At 37.3% G+C, this 12,344-nt stretch overlaps 1 protein-coding gene across 4 annotated transcripts in view; it reads right to left on the minus strand.

The window, feature by feature from the left end:
* LOC100031189 (desmocollin-2) overlaps positions 1 to 11,734 on the minus strand; it is a 56,277-nt gene extending 44,543 nt beyond the window's left edge. For 2 of the 4 annotated variants that reach the window (XM_001380473.4, XM_007487209.3), the window contains exon 1: positions 11,155 to 11,304. In XM_001380473.4, coding sequence (XP_001380510.2) covers positions 11,155 to 11,286 — 132 coding nt within the window. In that variant the 5' untranslated portion in view covers positions 11,287 to 11,304. Of the gene's footprint in view, positions 1 to 11,098; positions 11,118 to 11,154; positions 11,305 to 11,432 lie in introns of those variants that run through there. The other 2 variants (XM_007487208.3, XM_056823839.1) reach the window with 2 other exon arrangements.
* Positions 11,735 to 12,344: the final 610 nt, after the last annotated feature.

A 12,344-nucleotide genomic window follows, 5' to 3' on the forward strand; every position in this document is an offset into this window, starting at 1 on the left:
CTCTGGTGCTTTTAAAATATGATTTGGTTTGTAAATATTTTGTTTTTTAGAACTGCATCGAGCAAAATGGATAGGATTTAACGGTTTTTTTCCTATACAGAACAAACAACATTATGTCCTGTGAATGCTAATTGGATAGATTTTACCCTATTCTGCTTTTACTATATTTTCTTGTATTAATTCAATTCTCCCATAAAAATTTTACAATATATTATATGAATAGTCTGTTGAACCATTTTCCTACCTATTTTGAAAGTCAGTACAATTCAAAGAAGACAAAGTTAGATTGTCCAAGATTGGTTTGTATGTGTTACAAAGTGACTTTACAGTGAATCCAGTGTGGGTTTTTTTAAAATAAATACTATTTTTAGTGGAAGGCATGGAGTATAAAATGGTTCTATGCTAAGCTGAGTCACAAATGGAGACATGTAAACCTAGGTTTTCATTGTTCTAATTCCAGTGGTCTAAACCCTATCCTGAGAAATATCAAAACACAACACTCCCAATTAAGCAAACCAGATTAATAACTAAGTGGGAAATATTTAACAAAATAATTAAAAATATAATAGAACATAAATATTAATATGTGGTTTTCTAAGTCAACATCCAGTCTGTGTGGTGTCCTTTCCATTTGAATTTGACATCACTGCTCTATAACTATACTTTTAAATTAACATTATTGAGGGGATTAAAAATATGCCAGAAAACTTAAAGCCCCATAGTCTAGTGTCTTACAAAAATACTAAAGACAAAAAAAGGGGGCTTTTCAAACTGTTAGGAAGATGAAAATCAAAAAAGGTTTAAGCCTCATATTTCCCAAAAATTAAAAGGGTAATCCCAGATGAAAGCAAACCTTCTCAACTTTCATTTTGCTTCTGATTTCTCTAGTAACGGTGAATAATCTTCAGAATAAAATCACAAGACCACTGGATGAATAAGAAAATAATTAGAAAGGGGAGAAGGGAAGGGAACAAGCATTTATTAAGTTCCTCCTATATGCCAGGCACAGTGCTAAATACTTTATTATCTCATTTGATCCTCTGAACTGGGAAGTAAGAACCCTGGGAGGTAAGAACTACTAATTTCCCAATTTTATAATTGAGGAAACTGAGACAGTGACTTGCCTAGGATTATACAGTTAAGTGCTTGAGACAGGATTTAAACTGAGCTCTTCCTGACTCCAGGTTCAGTGCTCTATCCACTGTACCATCTAAGGCCTTAACTATTCTTAATGAGTTCAAGTCACCTGGCCTAGACAAACTATATCCCAGGATACTGAGAGAATTTGTGAATATGATTGCCAAACCACTATCTATGACCTATATAGCACCAAGAAGAAGAGGAAAGGTCTTGTGAATAGAGACAGGAAAATGTTCCAGTTTTCAAAAGGGAGAAGGTCTTTCTACCAATTGTAGAATGGAAATTTAATATTGATTTCTGAAGGAAAAATCTAAAAAAGATAATTAAAAGTATAATTTGTACTTAGAAAGGATGAGGTTCACAATTATCAACTGCGATGGATTTATTAGGGGCAAGTAAACATGGGAAATGGTATATATGCCATCAGAAAAAAAAATACATTAGTTTGTTTTCCTGAGCATGTTTCTTTTTATTTAATCCTTGGAATAAGGGAAATGTTATTGGGTAGAGAAAGTAGAGTATTGTTGACTGGGTAGAGAAAGTAGAGTATTGTTGACTGGGTAGAGAAAGTAGAGGCTTTTAATATTAATGTAATATGCCATCAAAGAGCATCAATTAAAAATAAAATAAAATTGAGACAAAAAAGAGAGCAAACTCTGCCAAACTAACCTCATTTCTTATTAGCACTACTGGATCAGAAACCAAGATAATGCCAAGGATTATAATACTGATTTGAGAAAAAGCAGTACAGAAAGTACTGCTCTAAGTGTACTTTCTGCAGCATGACACTGTAGACCACCTTTATCTCCCAGATGGTCTATCACTATACTCTCTTAGTTCTCTCCTACCTATCTGATCATTTCTTCAGTCTCCCTTGTTGGACTTTAATCCATGGCACATTCACTAATGGAAGGGGGGGGGAGGGAGGTGTTCTAATGTTCTAGAATATTCTTGGGCCTTCTATTTTTCTATACTTTTTAACAATTCATTGACTCTTTTTAATTTAGTTATTATTATCTCTTTGTAGATATTATCAGATATACATAGATAATCCTATTGTATTCCCTGAACTCCAGTTCTACTCACTAATAATAAATGAACTATTTAACATTTTGCACTGTATGCTTTTCAACTTAAACTTCCCCCTCTTCTTGATTATTTTTGAAAGCACCACCTTCATTCCAGCTAACCCAATTCACAGCCTAAATGACATCTTCAGCTTCTTACTCATCCCACATACCCAATCCATTGCTAAATTTGTGTTTCTATCTCCATGTTCCTTTCGCTACACTCACAGAGTCAATGCCCTAGTTCAGGCCATTATCATCTGCCACCTGGACTATTACAACAGGCTTCTGTTTGGTCTTTGTTTCGAAAGTTTCTACCCACTCTAGTCTACTCATTATACAACTGCCAGTGATATTTCTAAAGGACAGGTCTTAGGTGCATTCCCTCTATTCACTTTCTCCCTCCCTTCTCCCCCCCTCTATCTTATATTTATTTTCTATGTACCTTACTGTGAATTTTAGATTTACTCCACCTTGCTTAGTCTAGCAACCAGGAATGTATACACCCCTACTTAAGGATTAAGTGTTGAGAAGGATGGCCTATGACAGACATGTGCTAGCAAATGACAAATCAGAAACAACTGACAGACCCCCTGGGCCATCCTAAGTCAAACTTAAGCTACCATTAGTGCGTGTAAGATGCAGGAAGTGATGTAGAAAATGGTCTATATATTTTGCGTCACTTCCTCTCTCCAGGCTCTTTTCTGGAGAAATGGCTCTGGCTCTCTCTCTTTGGCAGCAGAGGCCTGGAGCTCAGTGTCTGTCTGTCTGTCTGTCTCTCTCTCTCTCTCTGAGACCTTGGGTTTGACTATGGGTGTGGCTCATGGTAGTATTTTGGCTTTTGGTATGGGTCAGGTGAGGTGTCTTCCCTGAGCTCTCTCAGTTTAGGCTGATTCCCTTTTTTTTTAACCTTTCTTAAAACGCTATCCTCCTAGGAGGCCCCTCATCTCATCTCAGAGGAGGTCTTGTGGCTGGAAGGTCTTTGAACTCCCCTTGGCTCAGATTAGGCCGGAGAAATCTCATGCCCTTTTCCTCCTCTCTTCTTCTTAATTCCTTCCCTCTATATTAATTAAAACACCATAAAATTCCCAAACTGACTTGAGTATTTTTATTGGGATTTAGAAATTAAATCCCTGGTGACCAACTAAATTTATGTTCAGTCTCAACCCTAAATTTACCCCTTATATCACAAGATTAGGGGGAGTTGATCTTTGATTCCTTCACCTAATATATTACAAGAAAAAAAAGGGAATATTAACCTTATTTGTGTATTGATATGTTAATGAAATACAAATTCCTGTTAACCCTTTGACTACCATTTTGATCATGAAAACTTAAAGAAACAGTCCATGATTGAACTGAAAAGGACAGTGCCATTGACTAGACAGAGATTGGACATTTTCTTAATATTTGATAAAAGGTTGAGCTCCTCAGCTCTAATCAATCAACAACCATTTTTAAAGCCCCTTTAAAGACCTAAAGGTCATGAACTCCGCTATGATTGGAAATAAAAAGGAAAAAAAGCCACTGCTTTCAAGAAGCCTACATTCTAATGGTGAAGACAATATGTAAATAAAAATTTAAAGTTGGATAGAAGGTAACCTTAGAGCTGCTATAAGTGGGGGGGGGGTGAAGGGTGGGGATGGGAAAAAAATCCAGTAGAAAGTTGACATTGATTGGAATATTAAAGGAAGCCAGGGATTCTACAAAGGAAGAGTGACGTGAGAAAGTATGGTGGGCAATAAGTACAAAACATTAAATCCGGGACACTGAAAAGGTGAGAAGGGGCCAGATTGTAAAGAGATTTAAATGTCAAATATGGGATTTTATAATTCATCCATAAGATAAAAGGAACCAACTAAAGTTTATTGTATTAAGGAATAGGGAATAACATAGACCTATACATTAAGAAAATAATTTTGGTATTAAATTTGAATGAGAATGGGGAGAAATAGAGGCAGAGATTTCTGTTGGCTACAATACTCTAGATGGGAAGTGTTGAGAACAGTTGTATGAACTAGAAAGTAGTATACACAGAAGGAGAAACAATAAGATTTAGCCATTGATTGTATATCTGTAGTAAAAGTAAATAATCAAGATTGAGAATCTAGCTACCAAAGAGGATTGGTGCTATCCTAAATAAAAATAGGGAAGGTTTGGAAATAGGGTAGATTTATAGAGAAACATGAATTCTATCCAAGATATGTTGAGTTTGAAATGTCTAAGGGACATATGATCACAAATGTTCAAGAGACAGTTGGTAATGGGAAACTCTAACTCAGGAGAGAAACTAAGGTTAGATAGATAGATCTAAGAATCATCTGCATAGAGGTGATAATCAAATCCATGGGAAGTGATGAGATCAGCAAGTGAGATAATATTGATGGAAAATAGAACAGGGTCCAGAATAAACCTTGATAAACAAGCAATACACAGATAAAGATCCAGAAAAGGAGAGGAGAAGCAATAATCAGAAAGGTAAGAGAAGAACAGAGAGAAATCAGTGTCATGAAAACCCAGGGAAAAGAAAGTTTCCAAGATAAGTTGATCAATAATGTCAAATCCTTCAGAGAGCCCAAGTAAGATCAGGACTGAGAAAAAATAATTAGAAATGACAATTAAGAGACTATTAGTAATCTTGAAAGAAGCAGTTTCAGTTGAATGAAGTCAAAAGCCAAATTTCAGAGAATTTTTAAAAGTGTTTTTAAGAGAGGAAGTGAAGGTACTAGGGGGGTTGGGGAAGTAAGAGTCAGTCTAATAGGCTTGGGAAAGAGTTGATAATCAAAGAAGCATTTGGCCCCTCAGAAGGAATAACTTGGGGTAAGAGAGAAGATTTTTCTATCTTTCTCCTCCCCTATCAATCCCATTGACCTGGTAGGAAATAGCAAATCTAGCAAGTATCAAAGCTGTACTCTATAGATAGATATAGACATAGATGTGCAGAAAATAACTAGTTTCAAGGAACATATCCATTTCCAGCAGAGGAGGGAGATGACCATGGAGAGGAGCATGTTCTATTTGTTTAGATAAGTTACCTGTCCAGAAGATAATCTAGACCCAGGGTAAAACAATACATCAAAGCTCTATACTACAGGAATGAGTTGTCTTGGCTACATGTATTTATTCTACATATGGCTTCATTGATGTCATACTCTATGTTTGTGCCTACTCTTTCCAGGCATGTTGTATGTATCTATATGAGTATACTTTAGATTTATAGAAAGGGGAATATTTTACAGCGATTATTCCTACTGCCACCTTAGAAAATGCTTTTGCTTTGAGTTGTATCTACTGGCTGATACAATTAAGCTGTTAAAGGGGAGGTCACTGGTTGTGACTCATGAATTATAAGTCATAAGGGAAACTCAGAAACTTTATCCTAGAAGACACTGAGGGTAAGAACTGCTTTGGGGAAGTAACGTCAAAAGGGTGTTATACTTTTACATATCTTTTATATATCTATATGTGTGCATATTGTTTTCTCCATTTGAATGTAAACCCAGTAAAGGCCTTTTTGGTCATTAACATCTAACGCCTAATACAATGTAAGTTCTTAATAAAGGCATATTGAATTAATGATTGATGTCCTTGCAGATCAGACAGAGAAATGCGGACTAGGTGATATGAGTTAGGTGGGACTGAAATTTTTTACTTTATTAATATTATCTGATATTCTCTAGTGGAGTGCTGCAGAGTTCTCAACTTAGCTCTGTTCCATTCAATATTTTTATTTGGAGATCTGGGGAAAGACATAGATGACACACTAGAATCATGTAAAAATAGTTCTTTGAACTGATCTGGACCATTCATATGCCCTGATTGCAAAACAAGCACAATCTCTTCATATTACATGGTAAATTCTTATTGATTTATAGTAGCTCATATGATGATCACATATGACACAAAACTAATAGAAATCACTAATACACTGGATGAAAACATCAAAGAGACCTAAACTAGTTGAAGAAGTAAGCTAGAGCTGGCAAGATGAAATTTAATATGGGTAAATGCAAAGGCCTCTGCTTAGGATAAAAAAATCAAATACATAAATACAAAATGGAGAAAATATGACTTGAAAGTAGTGCTTAAAAAAAACAACTATGGGGTTCTAGTGGAATCTAAACTGAATTGGAAGCAAGCAATGTGATTCTGCAGTTAATGGAACTTCAGACTTTAATCATAAAAATTAATATCCAGAACAATGGAGGTAATAGTACTCATATTCTGCACTCATAAAATGGCATCTTAAATACTCTGCCCAATCCTAGTTATTGGGTTTCAGAAGACATTGGCAAGGCAGAGTAGATTCATAGTTGGATAATCAAAATGGTAAAGATATTCAATATTGTCATGTGAATAGGTGAAAGGACAGGGAATGTTTAGCCTGAAGTTGAGACTATTTATTGGGTTCATGGTAGCTGTCCTCAAGTGTTTAATTCTTACATGGAAGAAGGAATAGACAGGTTATTTATCTCCAAAGGAGTAAAAAATATAGAAACAATGGCCAGAAGTTAGGTGGTGAAAGATTTTAGCTGAGCATAAGAAAGAAGCTGTATACAATGGAAGATACAATGATTCTAGAATCAGGACCTGTGTTAAAATCCTTCAAATGGCATGACCCATGTGACCTTAATCTTGGACATCATTTTCCTCATTATGGAGTTTGGACTAGATAACTTCTGAGATTCCATGAAGCTCTATGTCCATAATCTTCTCAGAGAAAAAAAAAATCTCCTAATGGTTTGTTCAGTCTGAAAATGACATAGGTTCCTTTTGGAAAGGTTATGGAAGTACTAGGCTTTGCATCACTAGACATCTTCAAGAAAATTCTAGATAGCCATTTCCTGGAGAGACTACAAATGGGATTCAAGATTTGTATAGAGGCTTGGACTAGATGACCTCGAGGACTCTACAATTATGAATCTGAATGAATCAGAAGGCACTTCAAAAAGTCACTCTGCTTTTATTTTTAAAAAGTATAATTACATATTACTCTTCTTAAATTCCATAATCTCAAAGTGGGAATGGATCTTGGAAGTTATTTAATCTAACCTATATCTGATCCAGAATCTCTTATATACTGAAGTCAGAAAACTTAAGTTCAAATCTTTGTTTTGACACTGAATAGTTTTGTAACCTTAAAGCAAAACACAATATTTCAGGGAATCAGTTTACTCATCTGAAAAATGAGAAAAACTGACCAGATCATCTATTTGGTCTCATCCAGCTCCAATAATCTACAAATTATTATTAGACATTTGATAACCACATGGGAAATTTATTTTGGCAGTGGCAGCTCACAGATCAAGCCAGGGAAAGGTTGCAAATTTCTTTGGTTGAAGCAAACAATACATGAAATCATGATTTTTTGAAGCAAGAAAAGTTATGAAATAATATCACCAATCATGTACAGCATTCCCCTGTACAAGCAAGGGTCATGTTTTAAGACATTAAGACAAAAATGTCTGGCATATACTATGTCACAATTAATTTTGCTTAAATGCCCTCAATTAATTCAGATTAACAATGGTAATTTATGGTCACAAAGAGTTACTTGGGGCACTGAGCTATTAAGTGCTTTTATCACAGTCACACATCTTCTGACTATACCAAACAAAGGGTGTGAAAAAAATTATATCTCCAAATCATTCAGCTAGTTTTTTGTAGGGGGATATACCTTTGATTTCATTATTGTTAACTATTAGTGAGAAAATTCCTTTGATCAATTCAGCTCCATACCTACTCTTTAACTTAAAATCAAAAAGGTGGCTTGGGCCACTGGGAAGTAGAGTGACTTGCCAGGGGTCATATGACCTGTATGTGGCAGAAGTAGGTGTTAAACTCAAGTCTTCCTGAGGTTCTGAGGCTGATTACATTCATTATGCCTCATTTTTCATAAGAAGTAGGCAGTAAATACAGTTCATATAAAGGGAGGTAGGTGGGTGGGAAGCAGTCTAAACTACACACTTTGAGATTCAAATTTTATACTCTATGATAGAAATGTATAAAAAATTTTTCAACTGTTTTTAGAGAACTGGTATATTAACTCTAATTCTTTAAATTCAAAAATACACAGGAGAGACCTAAATAAATAAAAATCATTTCCCATATTCTATTATAGCTGTGTTAACTTGGAATTGCTTTAAAAGGAAATCCAGTGTTTGCTTTTGTAAATTTTTACTAATGGTTGGATATTCTAGCAACATTTTTTCTTCTTTTTTTGGAAAAATCTTAAAGAATGAAGAAAAGGAATATATACAATAACTTTAAATATAGTTTGAAGAGAATCCTAGAATCATAAAACTTTTTAGTAATTCTTGCATCTTACAATGAAAGGTATTATACAAATTGAAGATCATTTGAGATAACAGATCTGTAGCTAGAAAAAAATTTAGACATCTTTGCCCCCAACCTCTTTTGAAAAGTAAGGAAACAGAGGTCCACAGATATTAAATGTCTTGCTCAAGACCAAACAGGAAGCAAGCAGAACAGTTGATTAAAAAATCAGTATTATTTCCATTCCATCTGCTAATAACTCAAGAGATTCACTATAATTTTAGAAGCTGAAGGTGCTCATTTTATAGGCTACCTTTGGAAGATTTCTTCAAGAAAAACAATTAAAATTTCCAGAAACTCTAGTGATTTTTAGATAAGAATATGTTTTTTAAAAAAAAGGTTCCTAGACTACACACCTACATAAAACTGAAAAATAAAATGTACATAGCTTCTAGTTGGGAATATTGTGTTATTTGTACCTACATAATTAATATAATAAAATCAGTAAAGAAACAAAAGTATTCACCTGGGTAGCAATGCCCAAGGAATTTGTAAAGAGATTATGTAAATAAGAGAGAGAAAATTAAAGAAATACATGTATCAGTTAGTAAAGAACATACTCAAGTTCAGACCTTTTATCTAAAATTTCCCTTTTTTAAATAAAATAAGGAAATGTGAAAAGGGGAAGTTACTGACCTGGATAGTTATTATCTCTCTATTCTAATTGTCCCCTAGGTCAACCCACCTAAGATTTAACTCCCATTAAAGCTGTTTCCCAGACCTCCCAATCTCCAGGCATCTACAAAAACCACAACTTTCCAAACTAGAATCTGCCATCTCCAAACCAGTCTGGACACCTTACTAGTTTTACACACCAGCTTTAGAATAGAAATAACAATATAAGTGTAATCTTTTTAAAAAAAAAGTTTGAATATCTTTCAAAAGGTTTACAAAAAGCAAGTAAATGTAAAAATTTTACTCATATGCAAAAAAGTTTTCTTCATGCTTAGGCAAGATTTACATGTTTTTAAAATGAATATTTTTCTCCATAGCTATTAGATTACAACTTATGATGCATCAACTTCACTTCAATTTTTCAAATGATTACAATTTTATCCTTGTAGCTTTATCCCCCATGTTTTAAGAGACTAATTTTGTGATTAGAATGGTTAAAATAATTCATCACCTAATGACCAACATCTAGTAAGCCTCTCAACCCAACTAGTTCAGTCTATAATGGACATTTCAAAGCACTTCAAGTTCCATAAGACCTGCCAGAGCTTGCATACCTCTAGGACATACATCAGGAAAACAGGGCCAATTCCCCACCCAGAAGAGGTGTTCAAGCACGGTTTTATGGAGGAAGAAATCAGTGACCAAATATTTAGTTATCAATGCTGTGCAAATGAAGTATACCAATAAGTGGCAATATTGATCCTTACCCTGATGCCTGGGTTAGGGAGATAGGCATTTGTTTACCATGTAGGTCTATCAAGAGACAGCCAAATTTGGCACCTATGAGGTATTCATTTCACAGCCCTCTACTGCACTGCAAGATAAACCCAAGCTCATTTAAGGCAGCAGAAAGGTAAAGGGCCCCTTTTGCTTGCTCCCTATGGATGTCTCTCCCCCATTTCTTAGGGTACAACCAGGAAATCTATCTTGTAGCAACCAGCTTGACTTTTGCACAAATCCAAGATTTTCTTACTTAAGCTTTGTTTATTCTCAAGGCAAGTACTAGGGGTAGGCACAAAGTTTCAAGGAGGGACTACTTTTAATCTTTTTTATATATGTCTGTTTTATAAAATCCTGCCCTCCACAGTGAGTTTTTTTCCAGTGAGTTGTCACCATGTCAAATCACACATTACATTAAAGGCTTACTCAGACGAACTTTACCCATCAGGCTAATTTCAAACTTTGGGACAAAGACATAATGCATATAAAAGGCCTTAAATAAGAGTTATACAAATGGAATTTAGTAGTTTCATTAAGGATGAGCAAACTTCCACAAACTCCTGCAGTCCCCTACTCTGCCCACCAGCTTCTGTATTCCCTTGGCTAAATAAGCTTTTCTCTCCTTCAGGTTTTCTTCCTCTCCAGTGATAGACTGCCTTTGGGGCAGGGCTGGGAGGGAGACAGAAAGGAAATTGTTCCCGAAAGTTAAATCAAAAGCCGAAATCCAACCAGAAAGGAGACCAGGCTTTGCCCCACCCGGCTTCACACCCTTGCCTCCCCACCCAAGAATAAGGCGATGTTTCTCCCAGAAAGAAAGGCAGCCTCTCGCTTTTCCTTTTCTGCCCCCAACTTTTTTCTTTCTTTCTTTCTTTCTCCCTTTCAGCTTCAGATCCCCCGTACTTCCTGGGGGCTCTCAAGTTCCAGGAAACTAAATCCTTTTGTCTTTTCTCGTTCACCTCCGGAGTAGATGGGCCCTTTTGTTGGGCACCAACCATGGCAAGGACTTGGAGCTCAGCAAAGAAACCCACGAAAATGAGCCACCTCCACCCCAGTGGTGAAGGCAAGACCTTAGCTTAGTTGGGGTAGGGGAGAAGAATAAGGCAGTTTCCCAGTGGCTGTGTAGGCTTCAGAAACTTAGGCACTCGAAGACATGCACGCACCAATCATATCCAGAGACCACAGTTTGAGAAGGAAAGCTAAGGGAAACGCCCGTCACCTTCCCAGGCTGAAATCCCATTCCCAGGCTCCGCTCCTCTCCCAACTTGTGGCTCTTCTGGTTCTTTCTTCCTAATCGCCTTTTGCCCCCAACCGATTCCACAACTTCACATTCCAGATCCATCCCTTCCATTCCCGACCTCTCCCGACCCCAAGCTGACCCCTACCCCAGGAAGATCCCCCGCCCCCGTCTGCTGACCCCACCCCCTAGGAAAGTTCCCCCACTGGCAATGGGATCCTCTTCCTCCCAGGATTACATTGACCCGCGGCCATACTCACCAAAACGATCAGCGGGACTTTCAGGAAGCCTGCAGCCCCTCGTGGGCGTCCCATCCAGACTGCGGCCATGGGAAGCCGGATCTGAGGTCCGTGGTAAGAGAAAGCCACTGTCTCCGAGGGAGGCACGAAATACACAGGCAAAGTGGGAAGAGTAAGAGAGGAAGTCCGGGGTGTAAGTTCCAGCAGTGACCACCTCCGCGCTTCCCACCTGAGAGTGGAGCGTGGGAGTGACTGGAGGCTGCAGCTGCGAGAAGAGGAGGAACAGAAGAGCTGCTACTCTTCTCAGTTTCTCTCACCTTTCCCAATCCTTCCTGCCCCAGGAGCTTCTTTCCCTCTGACGTAAGGCTGGGGCCACCAGAGCTCCCAGAAGACACCGAGGGGCCCCTCCTAGCAGTTCTCAAGTCTTATCACGAAGAAAGTAGTGGTAGAAAAGTGTCTCAGCTTGCCGTCATCTCCCTGGCGGTTTTTTTTTTTTTTTAAGTTGAGCTGGGTAGTTAGTTTCTCAGAAACAGAAGAATCCAATCCTCAGCCTTGGTTTATCTGTAGGGCACTGTTACCAACCCGGTCTAATGGAGCAGAGGTATACAAAAGACTCTTTTAGAACCTCCTTATTCCTGGCACTCTACTAACCATGACAAAAAAAAAAAAAGTTTGCCTGAAGGGATCGTTGCCTCAACATATGCTTTGATTGCCAAGAACATATCTACTAAAGGAACAGCGGTCCCTCCCATTGAGCTCCAGATCTTCTGGAACTTTGTCTCCAGGTGAGAGAGACTCCCCAGCTGGGCATCCCTTTTTCAGTGAGATGTGCAGCTCCGGGAGGGAGCTGAGCATGATTGGTCATCTTGGTTCTTTGAGTGTGCTATAAAAATACAATTTAAAAAAATGTTTCATTTCTTTAACAAACTGTAA

This window comes from Monodelphis domestica, chromosome 3, assembly GCF_027887165.1.
Source record: "Monodelphis domestica isolate mMonDom1 chromosome 3, mMonDom1.pri, whole genome shotgun sequence".
NCBI lineage: Eukaryota > Metazoa > Chordata > Mammalia > Didelphimorphia > Didelphidae > Monodelphis > Monodelphis domestica.